Below are 19,974 nucleotides of genomic sequence, written 5' to 3' on the forward strand. Positions count from 1 at the left end.
CATGTTAACTAACCGGTCGCGAACAAGGTGTTACATGTGTGATTTTTAAATAAGTGGTTGTAACCAAACAATAGGATCAGATGACCACTTTTAAATATGAGAGGATACACACACAAATGGGAAATTTTTTCAATACATCATATGCGCCCACTTCGATACATTTTTTTTTCCAAATAGGGAAATTATTTTTTCATTTATATCCTTGCTTTTCTTTATTATTCCCACTTAATCCCAAAAACTTCCCCATTAGGTAAACCTACATCTGATGTATGTACCCGAGGTTTTCTCCTTCTAATGAAGCAAATATTGTTTTAATTCCCTCTCCTTTCGACTGATTCAACTACACAATGAGAAACAACAATTTCCTCTCTTGTACATTTATGACTTGGTATACTATACTCATATGCATACAGCTGTACATGCTGTGTTACTTCTACGTAGTTCCTGAAATCCTCCTGTATAGAATGTTAATATATTATGGCTTGACTGTACAGAAACAAGTTCAAGAATCATGACATGATCAAGGTCTGTGCTTCTTCCTTTTTCCTGAGAGAAGTGGTTGGATTTGCAGGTGCCTTCTATATGCCTCGGTGAAAAGGATACGAGCATGGAAGGCTTTAATGATTGGTAGCCATGCCAAAATAGCTATAGGTCCAAAAAGAACTATCCCCATTCCGTAATCAAATTCTCTAGCAAGTGCACGGGTGAAGTCCCACAATCCTGTATGCTCTATCTTTGGCCTCACAGCTTGTGCAATCTGAACCAGCAAAAAATGTTACTTTGGATTATGGTCAGGGAAAAAAGTAGGCAACAAATTAAAAGGTGATAGTTTGGTCTACCAACAATCATTGGTTTAAGTGGCAAGGAGTTTGTTTTCCTTAATCATAGGTATCAAATTCGAGCCTTGAGAAAATAGTATTAGAATAGTCATCCCTTACATGGGTCTAACAGAGCTCTGTGAGGGCAATCTTTTTATGTAGCCTTACCTTTGTATATTGCAAAGAAACCATTTCCCAAATTCGAATATGTGACTTTTCAGTCACAACGAAACAGCTTTACAGCTGCTACAGGTTTACCATCTGATGAACCAATGGATAAATAAAAAATAAAAATATTGCTAAAGATTCTTACCAGTATCAATCCCCATGCAGTAGGCATGAATGCCAGACAGCAAACGAAAATGTCTGTCAATGACAGTTCACATATAATGGAAAGAGTAATGATAATGGAAATAACAGCAATGAACAGGAATGCTTTGAAAAATCTGAATCCAAGTTGATAATTAGCACTGAGTAGTTGCCTTCCCATATTGACAGCCTGCAAGGATGTTAAGATTATGTAATTAAGATGCAATGGTTCAGCACCTACTATAAGACAAATATTATTTGGTGTATATGAGAGAGGTTACCTTCACCAAGAGGAAAATTGCAAAAATCACAATCCAAGAAAGGACATAAACCAGAAAGTTTTTGCTATGCTGAGAGATGTCAAGGTGATAGACCAGACCGTATTGATAGATGAAAAAGCGAAGAGAAAGCAATATTTCAGTCAACCTGGAACCAAGACCTGACCGGAGAAGATGGGCTTGCTCATCATGCCACCAAGAATGCCAACTTTTATCTTGTTGAATTCCTATACCACCTTGTTGCCTGATCCATTTATTCCACTCTTTCCAATCATCTACTGTCTTGGTCCAACTGAACCCAGCAGGGTTAAAAAGAAATGGTGCACATAACCAAGTTAATGACATGAACCAAATGGCATAAGTTATCAGCACATATGTCATGCTACTTTGATAAGACTTCCTGAACATATTATACACAATCAACAGCAGCATTAGCTCAAATCCCTTAACAAAGTGGCTTCTTGAATATAATCTGTAGTTTTCAGTGAAGCTAGCATGGAAGACAACTTTGCGTCCTGTTGGTCTGTACTTTGCACCCCCATGCAAAATTGTTCGGCCATAATAATGTGTTTTTGTTCCAAGGGAGAAAGTGAAGAAAGCAGCAGCAAGCTGCAATTGCATTAGGACAAAATCTTTGAAGGCTGTGAGGAAACCTTTCTCAAGGCCTATTTCCATCACCATTGGTAAGCCTGTTAGAAGCCCAAGTTGTATAAATGATTGGGAAGCAAGAGCTGTTTCTAAGGACTGTACATTCTTGATTCGAGCTTCAATAATAAGTGCTCTCTCCAACCCACTAAGAACCAGGTAAAGCTGACCATAGAGAAATACATATATTCCTATTACTGAAATCTGTGGAGCAATTCAATATCATTTTAAATCAGTCAAACCTGATGGCACTTATCATTTATGATATATATATATATATATATATATATATATATATATATATATATATATATATATATATATAAAACAGTTATCAAATGCGGATTGCAGCGTGTCGTCAATTTTTTTTTTTTAAAGGCAGATATAGCAGAAGTTACAGAGCGAGACGCAGATATACTAAAAAACCCTTAAAATTTTTCTGTTATACATTTAAATTTAGGACAAAATTGACATTTTGCCTTATGACAGCAATATGATTTGGCTGCAAATGCGATCGCAATGACCGCTATTGCGTTCAGGTGCAGCGCGACGCGGTTTCTTGCGGTGAGACACCGCAATGCCCATACAGCGCGGCTTGCGGCGCTATTGCGGCGCAATTAACTACTATGATATAAAGCTTAAATTTTTTTTTTTATCTTGTCATCCCAAACAAGGAACAACTTAAATGCCGAATGAAAGGTTAAGTAACTTCACCTAATATGTACTGACATGTCATGAAAAATGCAAAGTTCCCCAAAACCATTATAGGCAAAACATTTTATAGTGCATCATTACTTATGGTGAACTTTGTCTGCTTTAGACCTTAGGGAATGGGATTTTATCAATTTCTTAATATGAAACTTAGTATTTACCTAAGATGTACTGCTAGATAACCAAACTATCATAGGCATAAGCTTTTTTTGCATTGCATTAACTATTATAAACTTTGTTTGCTTCTTTAGAGAATGACACTTTATCCATTCCATAATATGATACTTATGTCATATTGTGAAAAGGGAAATAGATAACAAAAATAGGATTTTTAGTTTCTTATTATGAGACATAAAAATTGTACATGTCAACACTCCATATGAGTAACAATGTAACACAATTAAAAGAGATAAAGACAGAGAGAGAAGAATAAGATGGTTCAATAAAATTACCAAGCTACTGAAGTAAAATCCAATGGTAGTGAAATAACAAGATAGCATCCGGAAAAAATCGAATTGCCGGCCAAGGCGGAATATGTCACGGCTTATAGTTTGCTCACTGTTTCCATTTGCTACCTTAGCTTCAAATTTTGAGATCGCGTTTAGAGCTACATCACGACCTTTGCCAACTTGCAAGTATTCATGGTAAGAAATACATCCCCGTCTTAAAGTAGAATTAAATCCTGCATGGCATAAACAATGTGTACTTGTCTCTATTATCATAAACAATATGTGGTCAGAACACAATGTTAAAGTTACCAATTCCTACCAGCAAAAACATCCTCACTCAGGTTAATTGTTTTAGATGCTTTGCTTACTCCTCCTCTTGTGATATGAAAAACCCTGTCAAATACATCTGGATGGCCATAATGGAACCGTACCCTGAGTGAGAGAATACATCGGATTTAATAAGTTAGCATTTGATAGAGTTAAAACACATCATTATTTATAGGGTTTAGTGCGTGTCCTTTAAAAGAACACAAGTTGTGTCATTTTGATTTTTAACACTATATACTACGAGTAATATATAGTTATAATATGAAAAGTCACTTTTTTCACTTTTCACGTCAACTGAAGTACACTGAGAAGAGAAAAAAAAAAAAGCAATTTTTCACATTATAACTATGTACTACCCATAGTACATAGTGTTAAAAATTAAAAAGACACAACTTGTGTCGTTTTAAAAGACAAACATTTTTCTCTTATATATATAAAGGGTTAAGTGAGTGTACAGGATATAAAATTTGGTGTGGGTACTCCCGGAAGTACATAGTTATAGTAAATATTATAACTGTGTACTCCCAGAAGTACACCATTATAATATTTATTATAACTATGTACTTCCGGCAGTACATAGTACACTGGATCGTCCAGTCACTGAATATTCATTTTTTCCATATATAAAAGCACTGCATTATGCATAAAATAATAGGTGATGAATGTTGTAATCCAAGCAAGAGCCTTTTAAGAAGAAGAAGAACAGAACAGAACAATAAAAACAGAATGAAGGAAAATACCTCTTTATCAGATTTCATATATTTATATCTGCTAGTTTTATATAAAATAAGATACAAAAAATCAATTTTTTTTATAGCAGTCCATGACTTCCTCAAAATATGGATCACCATTAGTTTACTTATAAAAAACTAGATTACAAAAAGGGTTTAAAGTTTTTAAAGTTACTTTAGTTAACTTTATCTAATGTTTACCAAAATACACAAGTGTGTGGGGCCCATGTTTTCTTTTTCTCTCTCTACCATTTGAAGAACGGAGCATATATATTTATCATCAGGACCTTCATCACCTCTCTCTCTTGGAACAATTATCCTCTCCAGAAGATCTCATCTACAATATTATTTTATTATTATCAGACGGTCAAGACATCTTTATTTCAGTTAATAAACAAGACATGAAGGCCGACGTAATACCGATCGGTTACATTGTATCCCGCTCGGAGCACTACACACTACGGGTATCCGGCCTAAGCTGCCATATATCTTGGCACCTTGACTCCTTCAAGCTACCAAGCTGGGGGGCTCCTGTTCCGGATACTACTTACTTAGGCCCACTAGATGGGCCCAATCGCTTAAAGCCCATATCTAGAGCCTTCTAGAGGGCACCCATGGCAAGCCATAGAGGCTCACCACTGGGTCATTCCCCATCCTGCACTGCTACCCCTGTACACTGACAGTAGGCAGCTTGATAAGACAGCTCATGGGCTGACCAGCTCAAGCCCCCAAGCAAGAGAGACCCTCCTCTCTAAATACCCCTCTCACACATGGAGGGGGGAGCTTCTTCTTCCCCACTCCTCTCATATGCTGTCAGCCTGTCACTCACACACACTCCCCCTTGAAGCACATACATGGGAAGCTCCACTAGTGGCTTGGTCTTTACCATTGCCACTATGGACACCCCCTATATCAACATACTTCACCCTCCATGGAAAACATTTATGTACCACCATGAGTACATTATCAACATACTTCACCCTCCATGGGAAACATTTATGTACCACCATGAGTACAATTAGATAAAGTTATCTAAAGTAACTTTAGAAACTTTAAACCCTTACAAAAATATCCCAACTAAACTGTCATGGAGTAATTTGAAGTCAAAAGCTTTCTTGACCGCCGCAAGGAAAATCACAAGTCTAACAATGAAGATCATATGCTTTAATGAAAAATGTTACTTCTTGTTTATACAACTAGCAAAAATCAAGTACATAAAATTATTAATTCATAATTTTGGTAGGTTTTCTAAATAACCCTTGGACACACAATGAACATTTCCTTTCTGCAGTTGCTTACGTTTTCAGAATGACATTTTGCATTTATTACCTGAGAGGATTAGCCAGAAGCCTTTGACCGATAGTGACAAAGCTGGTCTCTTGATATGACATGAACCATGCCAGAGAAGACACACTGAAGTTGTAAGAGAATGAAAGATATCGTATTAGTATATTAAGCATCATTCTAATGTTAATGTAAAAGACATTTGAGTAAGGGAATGAAAATTATGAGCAAGGGGAAAAAGCAAGAGAAGAAAAAAACAAATGTGAGTGTAAAATAGAAAATGAAAATGATAGAAGAGAAAAAATGTGGAACAGCTATGATGTATTATCCTTAGGTAGCATAGCATTTTTATGACGTAGGAGAGCTAAAATGGGAGTGCATATTATGATGTAGGAATATTTCTAACCGGAAGAAATCTTGCTTAGTTTCAAAATGCTATCATTTAAATTTATGGGTGTAAAGAACCAATTCAACCCAAAAGGTTAAGCTGTTAGGTGAGGGCTTTTTTAATGGTTTATATTATATTCTAACAATGGGATACAGAGGGCTAACCTTCCTGTGAAAATGTGTTCCCTTAAACCAAGTATGGTAGGAGTACGCCGTCCCTGGCGCTGACGAAATTCTTGGAGAAGGTTTCTCATTTTTAGAGCTTCTTCCAAGTAATTATCCTGTAAAATCAGATACTCATATGAACATAATAAAAAAGATCAAGTTTTATATATAATGATAGTAATAGTTAACTGGTAAAAAAAAAGGTAAACAGAAAATAAGCCTACTTGGTTCATATCAATTGTTTGGAGGGCTTCACCACGAGTGAATATTATTGCATTGTTTTGATTTTCAGGCTTCCCTTCTCCAAGATATGGTGAACCTGGAAGTTTTATTTGATATATTGTCTATAAAAGACAAGCAACAATTTTATCAAGTCATTAATGATACATCTGAATAACTAATTGGCTATACGTGTAATAAAATTGAAAATTGAATTAACAGCGAATGAGCAGCCAACATCTTATTTGATTAAATGTTTCTAAATATTAACATCAGAGATATTAATAAAAACCAATTTTGAGCCTACATTTAGATAAATTGTGCTTACAAACACTTGCCTTAAAAGGAAAAAAAATTCTTCTGAGACGATAAATAAGGATTGGCTACAAGACAATATTTCCAAGATTAATTCTTTTCATGTTGTAAAAAAATACCTGTTCAAAACCATTGTCAACTTTAACCAGTTTAGATGAATATACTTTGTGAGGTTTACCCTGTACCATCTCCTCTTTTTCCTCAACATAAGCAACACGAAGAGATGAATACCTGCAGGCAATACATGCATGCAAGGGTTATTGTCTACTTCTGCCAATTCAAGAAACAAGACATTTTTCTCTTTCCTTGTAAAAACTTACCTTATCATTAAGTCAATCATATCTTTATAATGGGGATGATTCGAAGCCTTTTGAGATGCAAATGATTGACAGGAAATGACATAGGTGTATTTCATGTCTGCTAGTGCTTCCAGACGAGCAAATAATGCACGATTACTTCTTTCAGTATTCTCATAACCCTCAAGAATATCTGCATTAAAAGAATCAGTCATGAAATGAATTGAATTTATTTTCTATATTTCGTTGCACCATAGCCAAATACTAGAGGATAATGTCACTTGGTTACAAACCTTCATCTTCAGCCATGTCAAGAAATGCTTGTAATTTTAAGGCTTCTCTATAGTACATCATCCCTCTAACTGTTACAAATATGATTGAAATGATCACAAAATGCCTTAAAATTGCATGAACATCCAATTTTGAGAATAATACAAAACTGAACCTGTTCTGCTTAGTGTCTGGCCCCGGAATGAAGCCCACAGCCTAAGCTCTTCTGTCTTCTTTTCATCTTCCCACAGCCTACGCTCTTCTGTCTTCTGTTCATCTTCTAAACTCTTCTGTTCATCTTCTGTCTTCTGTTCATTTTCACGACCCATACGTTCCAAAAAGTTTGTCCATTCATCTATTTAAATTGGTAGGACAAGCTATGAGATGAGTTCAAATAAAATGTTTGAGATACATAAACAAATTCTTATTTTTAGCAACCTGGATATATCTTTTGCATGTAAAAGATGATTGAGTCCTCCTCTTGATCTGAACCAAGCTCCTTCAGGGAAAAATTGATGTCCTCGATGTAGTGTGGAGTTATAACACTACCAATCACGTTATATATCAGACAGAATTCTGGGACAGAACTATGGGACTACAATAATGTTCACTGAATGATTATTTAAAAGTCAAACGTCATTATATCATTTAACACCAAAAGGTTTGTTTCTTATTTGATGTGTCTGTAATAGAATAAAGAAATTCTCATTAATGTATCAGCATAAAGAAAAATGACCAAAAAAACTCTTGCAGTTAATTAATTTTGATGTTCTACAAACAACATTTGCACAATGATCATTCTGAGCTTTTCGCTTTTCAACTGGAAGGGATTTTCTAAGAGAGTTTGGAAGTCCCTTAAACATCCCCGCTATGGTTATAAAATAAGATTCCATGTACAAGGATGGGGTGGGTGGAGAAATTAAGCAGAAGCCCTATTCATGTATTAGGAATGACTTCTTAGTGTTCCATAAAAATGTATCTATACACCAGACTATCTTACTATTCTTCTCTCTTTTCCCGTCTTCTCTTGTTAAAAGTACCATTTTACTTGTAATGTGGATTTAAGATGCTTTTTTTTTTTTATTCTTTACATTTGCAAAATGATATGCCGTTAGCAAGGTGCACTAAATGTAAATCCTATGCTCTGCCCATGCAGATCTCTAAATCTAAATCTCTAAATCTTATGATTAACGGCTAAGTGAAATGATAGGAAATTAGGTCAATTCAAATAAGGGAAATGGTGAATGTAAAGGTGGAGTTTGTAACTGCACGCCACCTCCTCCTTCGTGAAACATTTCACGAAATCCATTTATGATATCTGTGAGTTCTTCAAATAATATGTGGTTAACTGGAATGATAAACTTTTAAATTATATAGCAGGGGGTTGTTTTTATCATGATTTACGTAAAATAAGGTCGATTAGTTCAAATTAAATATTAGAATGAAAAGAGAAGTGGTGTCAATACCACTTCAAGAACAGAATGTATCATAGAGTCAACTTAACAAACTAAATGAAATACTCATGGACATATAAATTACCAGAATGGCAGCATATTGCGCACTTTTGGAGCATCAGGCATATCTGTAAACAGAGAAGTAGCAAAGAATGATATGCGCCGACGAGCATCTAAGTTTGCAGGCACATCCATTGCTGAATCTTTGACAGTAAGCAACAAATGAAAACGCTTGATCTGCCATGAACAGGCTGATTATATCAGTATAAGTATAACAAGAGTATAGTTCACATATAATTGTAAGATGCTATTTCTCATTACTATATATGTACGTGCTAGCATTTATAAGTGAATATTAAAACTAGTCCTTAATGAAAGGAGAATGACAAGTAAGAATCACATAGGTAATAAATGTCACCTTTTCAATCAGAGGGCCACTTTCAGGCAAGGGAAAATGAATAGAATTCTCGTTGGCAAATGGATAGAATTCTCTATTCATTTCCTCACTGGCAAATAGTTGATCATCATCTCTAAAAAAGACAAAGCCACGTTCGTTTTGCTGGGGAAAGTGGAACATATCCAATATTCTGTACAGATTTAATAAGTAAATTAAAATCTGGAGCATGGTAATGTGGTAAAGGACCCCAACTAATTTGGGATAAAGGTGTTGTTGATGTTGATGTGGTAATGTGGTAAAGGACAACAAATTCTTAAGCACCAATACCTGGAATCAACCATCATATCATTTGTTACTAGTTCCAACATATCTAACAAAGCTTTCACAACTTTGTGCCAATGATCTTTATCTCCCTCGATCTTATGGCATTTCATATCAAAGTTATTAGGACTCAAATTTACTGGTCATATAAATTTGTCAATATAAATACTGCAGCCTTTAGTCTAGGTCTAGGAAACAATTACCAGAAGTTCAGCTAGCTCAATAACCTTAGCATGTAGAGCTGGGAGAACTTTCATGTTGAAGTTCTTAAGAAGACTTGTTTCTTGGAGACTTTTTTCAATTTCGCCAAATATATCACATATGATCCTAAATATGCATAAATAACCACCGTATCAACACCAATGACAAAATTTTGGAGATAGAAAAAGATAAGATTCTGCAGAATACAACAGCAGTTGAAGCTGGGAAGATTGTATCCAAAAAATTATTCCATTTTTTACCTTTTCTCCATGCTACCTACAATAAGAATATCAAGGACGTATTTCAGTGACTGGTAGCACTCTCTTACAGCATAAAACGTGTATTTGTCTTTTGTAATTTTTCTGGCAAGAATCTCATCCTTTCCCTCAAAATCTTTAGCAATGGTCAAAGCTGTATAAAACTAGAATACGTAGCAAGAAAAGTTCATTAATGAATAAAAGATGTACATTCTACTTCAGCAATCTCATAATATTTTGGTTAAAAGTACATTACCTTATTTGACAAAAGGAAAACAGGCCAACGAACCTTGCCATTGTCAGAAAATAATTCAGAAGACACAGGCATCATCATCAAATCCATCTCTCTGTTGAAAAAATCAATGTCAGGTGTTAGAAAAAGACATAGCTGTGCAGGAAAATTACAATCCCATCACCTGTTACTAATCAAGTCTTCAAGATGAAGATGATTTATAATTTGATTCCATACTACAACAAATTTTGCTTTAGCATTTTTTTCATCCGGCACCTGTGAAATAGATTAGAGGTCAACATAAGAGAACATATACATTAAAATAATTGTATCTTACTATTGCTAATTTAGAACACACCTTTTGAAATATATTGCTGAGGAGACCTTTTCTTTTCTTTTTACCACGTTTGGAAGATGGCGGGATCAGACAGACATCAAATGCTGAAGGCAAGGAGTCAAATCTACTTCTCAGCATTCCTAGTGTCCTTATCTATTTTCAATAAGAGAGGTGAGTCGACCAATTCATTTTTGTGGGGAAAGAAAGAAAGAAGATAATAAAAAACATAGCTTACCTCACCAAGGTGATGCAAAATGCCATAAAGTCCACCAAATATTGTACAGAACACAGAATACCAAATTTGTGTGTCCATAAAATAAACCTGTAATAAATATAGAACAGAATGATGTTAACCATCCATCAAAATGGTTTTCATAAAGAAAGAATCATCACATAAGCACTTTTACGTAACACATAAAGACAGATACACCACTTCACTTGTAAACGTTCATACTTCAATCAGTGGAGTGTTTTATTTTAGAACTTCAATGTAAGGACAATTATAATGGTGATATCGAAGTTAAGATCAAAGAAGTGTATGTTCCAGATGTGTGATTCAAACTCACAAGCACTACAGGGCTCCATACAGCCACAATTGCACCAGCATTACTTTTGACTGCAGCACAAGCAAACCTTTGTCAGAGACATTAACTTATCCCTTACAATGTGATAAAAACAATTAGAAATGCAGCATACCTCTTGGAAAAAGCTCATGCCAATCATACTTTTTTACACCAATTTTCATAATCTGTCTGGTTGGTGCTATGAGTGGTTTTATCTGCATATATTGATATTGCATTGGCCATTAAGAGTAAGTTGCCAATTAACGAAACCCAATTAACATAACCCCATCATTGATGTTCCATTATTATTTACCTCAAAACTATAGCTGAACAGAAATTTACTTGATAACACCAATATCCAAAACAATGTGTACCTACATTGGAAGAATTCATCAGATTTATAAATATTAGGATGAATATACTAAAGAAATTAAATACTAACAGACGGAACAAGCCAACTTGGTAATAGCATATACTTTAAAATTGAAACCTGGTCTTCTTGCATCCCCCGTCCAACATAGATTCTAGGCTGTATGATAAATAAATGTGACACCCAAATTACAAAAATTAATGCCATGAATGAATACTAAGTCAATTTCATGCACATATAAATCAATGGGAAAAACATTTATACTAGATATTACTAGTGCTCATCGACACAAATGATGGAAAGTCAAAACATCAAACGGATGTAGTCCTCCAAAATGAAGGAATAGAAAGCATATTTTTGACCAAAAAGAAATCTTCGTTGTGGTAAAGGATAATATACGTATAGTGATATGCTATGATGCCAAAAGCAATCACATTACCTAGTACATGGACTCATTAAAAAAAGGAACAGTCAAAAGAAGATACTGTAGTCCGTATTATAGCCAAATGTTTGTGCCTGTCCCTAGATATACTGGAAATTTTCCATAGGTCCAAACTGTAGATAGGAAAACTTCATTATTGCCTTACCATTTCTATATGCTTCGCTAGAAAATGGATTGCACTTTGATGATGCCTTGGAATTATCCAAAAAGCAAAGAACAATTATAATTTATGTTCAATATGTCTGAATAACATGCAAAGCAATATTCTAATGTTCATCGATATCTTGACACGTTGAATAGACTCTTTTTCACAAAAATAAATACTAGTTGATACCTAATAACTTTGAAATGTCCTTCTTAAGACAGTCTGTAACTGGACACAGTACTAGAATGATTATTAAGATCTGAACTGTAATTGTATCAAAAGTTTATTCAAATAGCAAATGGGTCCAGCAATGTCTTCCAGTCTAACCCATTATTGGAAAATATAGTAAAAATAAAATGAACTTACCTGAGTCCACCAAGACAAAATTTTGCATATCTGGTAATTGGAGACTTCGATATACTTGGCAATAGCAGGGACAAAATATAACACAACTTCAACTGCATTACTTGTCAAGTATATTGCTGCTGCAACCATGTAGGAAGTAAAGCACCATTCCTCAATCAAGCTTCCATACTTGGTGGAATAACAAGTATATTTTCTTCTAGAATTAGCATAGCAGACGGGAAGAATAATAGTCCATATAATTGCAAAGGCAAGCTTCATCACAAGTTTCACTTTTTGTGCACGTTCCATTGTGTATCTTGCTTTCCAAGCAAAGGTGATGTCTAAAATTGCTGTGACAAAAAAATGAGAATGTTTTTGTTGTGATAAGTGAACGAGGATGAGAAGGGACACACTGTCTATATATAATGCCTAGAGTACTAATATGAAATTTAAAAATAAAATATAGAATCACAGATTAGCATGTAGCTGTTCTGTTTTTCTTGACAATTTGTCCTTCATTAACAAGGAACTGAGAAATGCAGTGCTGAGTGTAACCTATCATCGAGCATAAGACTTTCATATATAAATGTTTACCCAAAACTCCACCCATGAGTAAACTGAATAAATTCAAGCAGGTATAGAATTAGTAACATATCATTAGTACTAATTCTATAAAGTACTGTTGTCCAAACAAAATTCTTGAATATAGTGGACTTTTGGATTTCCAAAGGGGTTTTTCAAGAAGGAATTTGAAGAATGGATAAAAAAAAATACACACAAGACCAATCAAGTATTGAAATTCCCCAACCCAAATTGGAAGACAAATGAAGAGAATCAAGGAACACAAAAGGGATTTCAATACAGAAGCTACTCATTCATTAAGATTTCTTAAAAACTTTTAAGTTTCAAGTAATGTTGGAACCCTAAGTATTGTAGAAGTTTTAGTTGGGGAAGGACTTAGAGAGGAAAGACATTAGAGGCAGGGAAAGGCCTCTAAATCCAAAGATCATCCAAAGTTTAATATGAGAATTATTACCTTCCCTAAGAGAAATCAACCTCCCATGAAAAATATACCCAAAAGATAAATGTCCTGGGACTCAAGTGAGTGGAAGAAGTCACTAGATTAGCATTGCAACAATTTTAGAATACACCATTCTACTAATTATAGCCTGGTTCCATAAGGAAGAAGGAAAACATCATAGCCAATAACTAATCAAAGCAATCACTTTGGACAACTCCCTCCTTGTTATTAAAGCAGCCAATAAGAATCTTTCAAAACATTGGAATTATATCACTGTAACGTTGATACCATATTGACCAATTAAGTTTACTTTTGTTTGCTACAATCAATTAAACTAACTTCAATGCCAAGTAATAAAATAAATGAGCACCATACCTTGAATAAGTTTAAGAATTGCAGAGGTAACGAAGATGCTGATTATGTCCTCAAATACTGTGGCATCAAGCAACTGAAGTGGAGATCCCACGTCATGGCAAGCAATAATTATTATGGCCTGGGAAAAAAACACAATAACCAAGTTTCTAGACTATCCATAATAAGAAGCGAAATTTTGTAAATTATCTGCACTATATTTGGAGTAAACCTGAAGGGATAGAATTAAAAAATTCCACATTCTATCAAAGCTTCTAAAAATTTGCCAAAATGAACGAATCTCTACAAAATTTGTCTTTCCCAGCCATCGTGGTTCATGGATTTCCTCCTTTGTATCCTGGATAAGGAAAAGAAATAAAACAGGTATATGTTGTCAGTATAGAATGTGATGCACCTAGAGTTGGCCTATTAAGTATGGCCCAAGTACATAGTTAGTTGATTCAAGAAATTCGGTCTCAAACAAATTTATGGCCCATTAAGCATGGTCGCAAGTTCAAAAAAATATCAATTTAAAATCTAGTAGAGTCCAACCAAAATCCAATTTAAATGAAGCAATAGGTTCGATTGTAATCTGTTGGACAAAAAGTGGAAAGCAACAAATTTGGCTTGTTTTGATGGCTCATATTTGAGATGTGTTTTGAGTTTGGAATTATCGAATAATATGTTGGTTGTATCAAGTATCTTTATTTGTACATATTTTCCTTATTTTTAGGACTTATGTTTATCTTTAGGAGCTTTCCTTATTTTAGGATTTTAAATTTTGAATTGTTTTGTAATTGGCCTATAAAAGGGTGTTTAAGAACCTATTGTAAGAAGTTGATTATTTTGATAATTAAATTTGAGAACTAAGAGTTTATCTTATATCAAATCCCAAATTTTCTGTTTAACAATTTTTTTATAGGTATTTCGCATCAGAGTGGTAGTCTCTTACTGGTTGCAAAACCAATACAACCTTTCCTACTGACATTTGAAACACAAAATACAAGAGAAATGAAATAATAGAAGTAACATTCAATAATATGTCAAATGTTAGCGAGTATAACAGACTCAACCATTAGTAATTGCACCAAATTCTATTGATTTTTTTTGTATCAAGAGATTATAAGGCTATAAATTCAAAGGGAACGATCCCTTCGTATCTTTTTGGTAAGACTAATAATGAACGAATTCCCTCTAACATATGACTCCAAACAAAATAAGGAGGGTAGTGCAGCATCATTATCGATCAAGATAAATATTTTGAATTCATCCTCTATTCCTCCTAAATAATAGTAGTATGAAATTACTCATGGATGACAAAGTCGAACTTATGAACGATGGGACAAGATAAACAGCCATCTTTCAAGTTTCATATTAAATTACTATACTATTAGAGAATAATATAAACCATTAAAAAGGCCCTCATCCAACACCTTAAGGTTTTGGGTTGAAATGGTTCTTTACTTGGTATCAAAGCCGGTTTGGGCTCGGGCTAGTCAGGTGCTTGGCTAGGAGGCGGGTGGAGCACTTTGGACCTGGGGACTCGGTTAAGGGGGACCATACCAATGTTGGGTTTCACACTTGAGGGAGAGATTGTTGGAGATTCAAGTGTGATGAGTCCCACATTGGTTGGTAATGAGCTAAGTGAAGTTTATATAAGTGGTATTGGGTTAATGGGTCCATCCACTTATATACACTTCACTTAACTCATTACCAACCAATGTGAGACTCATCACACTTGAATACCCCAACAATCTCCCCCTCAAGTGTGAAACCCAACATTAATGTGATCCCCCTTAACTGAGTACCCAGGCTCAAAGTACTCCACCCGCCTCCTAGCCAAGCACCTGACTTTTGGGTTGAATTTGTTCTTTACATATACAATGATATTGACCTAATAGAATCCATGCCATGTGCCCGTGCCACAGAAAAACAACCACTATAGACAACTTGTCATAGCAAAGTGATTACTTTCAACACAAGAAATTTGTAGTTTCTACTGTGATGGTTCAAGACATGGAAATGTCATTGTAGTTAGCACAGACTTAATCAAGCAGTCACTTGCCATCTAGATTCTAGCATTCAAAAGAACTTCTGAAGCAAATTTCATTTCATAAAAAAATAGAAAAGCAAATTATCTTGAGATGTCATCTAATAAGATCCCCGAGTTCTAGAAATAATGAAGAGCATCAATATGTGATGAAATTAAAATTTTTATTTGAAAGCTATTAGGAGTGGGCTAGTGGTGAGAGGCTTGAGTAGTTTGCATGAAGTTATAGGTTAGAACCTCTGTGCGACTATTGTATTAAAAAAAATAGTTAATTTGTAATTTCATATAGCTTTAGTTTTTTTATGTTTCAAAATCACTCGTACAATATATGAAGTACAAGTACAATGATTTGATAATCACATAATCACCTCTGGTTCTTCATCCTTCTTTTCTCTCTTTTTCTTTTCTTTTACTTTACCAGGTGATGCATTCTTGTCACTGGATTCATTTTTCGATTGTACAAAGAAAAAATCATGGTCGTCTCGCATGGGCCAACCGATTCCAAAACAATCAGGAGACCTGCAGATATACAACAGCCGTGAGGACCTAATGATATGGAAAGAATGTCACATGAAAACAACAGGAGAAATCATAATCTAAAGATAAGACTGACCAGAAATACTCATTCAGATCATCATAGTTTCTCCACGCAGAATGCGCAGCTGTCCCACCTTTGCTATTGTCAACTTCCTTTGGTTTGAAGAGAAATTAGTTATGTTGAAGAAGACAGTCCCAAAATAAAAAATAAAAAAAGAGAGGATAAATTAGATAGTACATCTCTTATAACTTTGTATATGGGGGTGACAACATTGTTAAGGAAAGACTCCGGTTCTCCTCCATATGCAGGCATGACTTTTTCCCATGTTGTTAAGCTGATAGCACCGCTTAAAATTCCATGCAATTCATATGCCATCTTCAAAACACACAAAAAAGGATAAAAATAAATTAGAGCATAATCATATAATGAAGGGAGTTGAAAAAAGAGATAATCTTATTGATAAAATTGTATATTACATCTGTACAATTGCTCTCTATTTAAAGAGACTAAATAACCTAATGGGCCAAGCCCAAAGAAGATTCTAAAATGAAAAATAAATAAATAAAGAAATAAACAAATACAATTATTTACAACAAAGGGTTATTTGAAAATTTCAATCAATGGGTGGCTCCATCAAGCATTTATGTAATTCCATTATATAATCCCCAGTTTTCACTGGTAAGTAAAAGAATAAAAGCTATAGGCTCAAGTAGATTCTATCTATCAACCAAATCAATATATAGAATCTTTGGACTTGAAATGCTGAATATGCCATTTGGTATTCCTAGTATCACAGAGAAACCAAAATTTTATAAACTAACAGACACGGGGAGAGTTTAATATTTCTTCTTATATTGAAAAAAAGTAATTATCTGAGTTGAGTTTCAACATACATGGTGAAAGATATAGCAGAGACATTCTGGCATGAACCGCAAATTAGCTGCCTCACCCCATATGAGCAGGTAAAGCCCAATGTATAAAATTTTATATTGTTGTGCTTCCTGTTTCACGAAAGGTAAGCTGCAACAGAAGTAACAGATTTAGTAAGTAAAACACAAGGTCAGAAAACAGAAAGAATGTTCAAACTAAATAAATGAATTATGGTTTAAATGGAATAAACAAAAGAGAAGAAAAAACTTGAAGGAACGAAGAATATTCAAAAAACTAACGAAAAGTATATAAAAAAAAATTAGTCCAGAGACATAAAGAAAGAGAGAAAAATACCACCGTCTTTTTATCAACGGATCAAACAAAATATAAATTATTGAAAGCGACAAGAGAATTAGATCAACTAACATACCGGATATTGCTTTTTCTTCCCAAAAACTTGCACCAGTTTGTATAATTTTTGAAAAACTTTCTCATCAATTCATCCACACCTCCTTCTCCTAACTGATATGATAAAAATGACTTAGTTAACATGGTCAAATGTGATCAAGTGAAGCTAGAACCCAGAAGATACAAGTTCAACAGCAAATGCACCTTCAAAACAGATGTCTGGTTTTGAGTTTGCCGAGTCTGCATGTTGGCTAGGAGTAGAATCAGATGTTCCCTTTGGTTGGCCACATTGGCTTCCTAATGTAAGATTCATGACATTGAATGAAAAATCTTGAAAGCCTAGTTAGAGCAATGCTTACAATATACTACATCATGTCCCAAAAACTAGACAATTGTGGAGTTCATTCTATGCAATAATCATTATTATATAGAAGAAAAAGGGAAAGTTTGCGTCCAATTTATCAGGATAACTGACCTGGAATCCAAAACAATGCTGAAGAAAATCAAACAGATCTACAAAGTTTCCATGTTTATTGAAATCTTGGGCAGGGGGTAAACCACGAACATTGCGAATAACTGCAATGGCAGCCTTAATCTGTATCAATTTATTAGTACACTCAGTCCATCATACTGCAATTGAGTCTTCTGTGACTCTGACATAGGATATTAATAAGGGGATATGTGAATAATCCATGAAGTATCAGACCTCATGCTCCTGCATAATTGCATGCTGAATGCCTCCTTGCTCAAGTGGAAGAATGTTAAACTCAGTTTTTTTGTGGATTGCATTTCCTTCAATAAGTGCCTGTTTTGGACAAAATGAGAAATTCTAAGAAAAAGAAAATATATGGTAAATTGATAATTTGCTTATTTCAGACTAAATTATGTCAAAAATTTAGTATAAAACGGAAGTAGAATATATATATATATATATATATATATATATATATATATATATATAGAGAGAGAGAGAGAGAGAGAGAGAGAGGAAAGAAATAAAAGAGATCACCTGAGTACTAGCTGTATCTGTAAATGTTTTTAGCACCTCAAATAGAACAGAAGCAATATTTCGTGCATTTATCAATTTCTCCCTGCGACTGTTTAGATAGAACATAAAATAAGTTGGATTAGTAGGTCATAAAGGCATCAGAAAATTTGTGAAGTAAAATGGTGCACTAATAAGATTAAGCAAAGTTACCTTTGTTCTAGATCAAATGTTTTATCATGTGTAATAAAATAATCCCTGTAGGCCTTGTAAACACGCTTAAGTTCACGAATATCACTCGTTCCCTTCTTTTTTGTAACGTTCTCATCCTGTAGGTAAGAATTCACAAAAAAACCCGAGCAATCATCAATATTCAAAGTTAAAATAATGCATTAAGTATGATTCCTAGTATCTCTCCTATAACAATCCATTTAAGTATTAATCATCAACATTCAAAAGGACCACTGTTCATGACAGAATGAATTGGAACATTCTTGTTTACCTGTTCAAGTCGTTGAAGAAGTGAAGTTTTGAATTGTATAACACCCCTTCCACTAGAATTTTTGTCCAAGCCGTGTGCAATCTCAAAGGCGTAAAAGCGGCCTGCGAATTAGAATTACTTGTACAATGTGAAATGCATATATTGATAACAGTAAACAGAGAATTCATTCTCGGGATAAGCAAATCTGAAGACACATAGGACTACCTATAAAGCTGGAAAATATCAAATTCAAGTGGGATGCTATAGGGCTTATAAATTGTCATTAAAAGTTGAGAAATCACTCAATTTCTCTATACATCCACATACGATTGTAATTTATGTATTTCAACCATGGTGAAAAGCCAACACCTAAAGATTGCACTGTACATTGTACAACTTTTTTGAAATTGAAAGCTTCTACATGTGTTTCCCACGTGAGCACAGAACTGCACTAATGCAATTTTCCTTTCCCCCATTGTTTTAAACTTTTATTGTGATAATTCGTGTCCTTAATGCAATTCTTGGACTGAGGTAATTCAATAAATTGAGGCTCCTTTTTACAACTTCATTTTTCTTTTAATACCATAACTATGGTTATCGAAAAGCGTAAGTAGCCTTTAGTGGAATATTGATTCAGTAGTTATCAACCAGCATGTAGCAACCCATTCAACTTACACAACCAAGAAACAAAATAAAGAACAACAAACAAAGACAGAAAATTGTAGCTTCTGTGGCCTCCTAGACACCCATGTCCCAGTAACCATTTACAGTTCTTTCACTGTACATTAAAACTACTTACACATAAACTATTTTAGTCACTAATCCTTCAATCTAGACATCCCAAAAACAAACAACAAAAAAGTAAAAACTCAAATACATCAAAGAAAAAAAAATAGTTGAAAGCCAAATTTCCCATTAATCAACCGATACTTGAAAGCCAAAAAGACCAAGAAAGCAAAAAAAATGACTCACAAAGATAGGCAACACGAGGCTCCTCCTTTC

At 34.4% G+C, this 19,974-nt stretch overlaps 1 protein-coding gene across 1 annotated transcript; it reads right to left on the reverse strand.

Annotated features, from left to right (window-relative positions):
• Nucleotides 1-206: 206 nt before the first annotated feature.
• LOC133297112 (putative callose synthase 8) lies at nt 207-18,539 on the reverse strand. The gene is made up of 38 exons (XM_061496178.1): nt 18,516-18,539; nt 18,213-18,311; nt 17,982-18,101; nt 17,711-17,803; nt 17,529-17,620; nt 17,122-17,248; nt 16,466-16,603; nt 16,304-16,380; nt 16,059-16,209; nt 13,873-13,998; nt 13,665-13,782; nt 12,290-12,618; nt 11,443-11,495; nt 11,280-11,340; nt 11,100-11,181; nt 10,970-11,019; nt 10,639-10,725; nt 10,383-10,556; nt 10,251-10,342; nt 10,091-10,181; nt 9,838-9,998; nt 9,580-9,703; nt 9,383-9,474; nt 9,077-9,245; nt 8,744-8,895; nt 7,643-7,749; nt 7,380-7,559; nt 7,228-7,296; nt 6,959-7,127; nt 6,758-6,869; nt 6,329-6,448; nt 6,105-6,220; nt 5,598-5,681; nt 3,530-3,642; nt 3,214-3,443; nt 1,409-2,254; nt 1,132-1,317; nt 207-757 (listed from the first exon to the last, which is right to left on the reverse strand). The coding sequence occupies exons 2-38, from the start codon at nt 18,225-18,227 to the stop codon at nt 521-523; spliced, it is 5,343 nt and encodes a 1,780-aa protein (XP_061352162.1). The 5' UTR covers nt 18,228-18,311; nt 18,516-18,539; the 3' UTR covers nt 207-520.
• Between the last annotated feature and the right edge of the window lie 1,435 nt (nt 18,540-19,974).

The sequence above is a fragment of the Gastrolobium bilobum genome, unplaced genomic scaffold, assembly GCF_033153095.1.
Source record: "Gastrolobium bilobum isolate Gb01-03AN ecotype WA unplaced genomic scaffold, APGP_CSIRO_Gbil_v1 utg44018, whole genome shotgun sequence".
NCBI classification, from domain to species: Eukaryota; Viridiplantae; Streptophyta; class Magnoliopsida; order Fabales; family Fabaceae; genus Gastrolobium; species Gastrolobium bilobum.

Bases quoted from the DNA above. Each gene is read 5' to 3' on its own strand.
- LOC133297112 (XM_061496178.1), bottom strand. The intron at 10,726-10,969 runs GTGAGTTTGAAT...TATTTATTACAG, and splicing joins TATGGAGCCCTGTAGTGCTT to GTTTATTTTATGGACACACA. The intron at 9,475-9,579 runs GTAATTGTTTCC...AAATGCCATAAG, and splicing joins TTGAGCTAGCTGAACTTCTG to ATCGAGGGAGATAAAGATCA.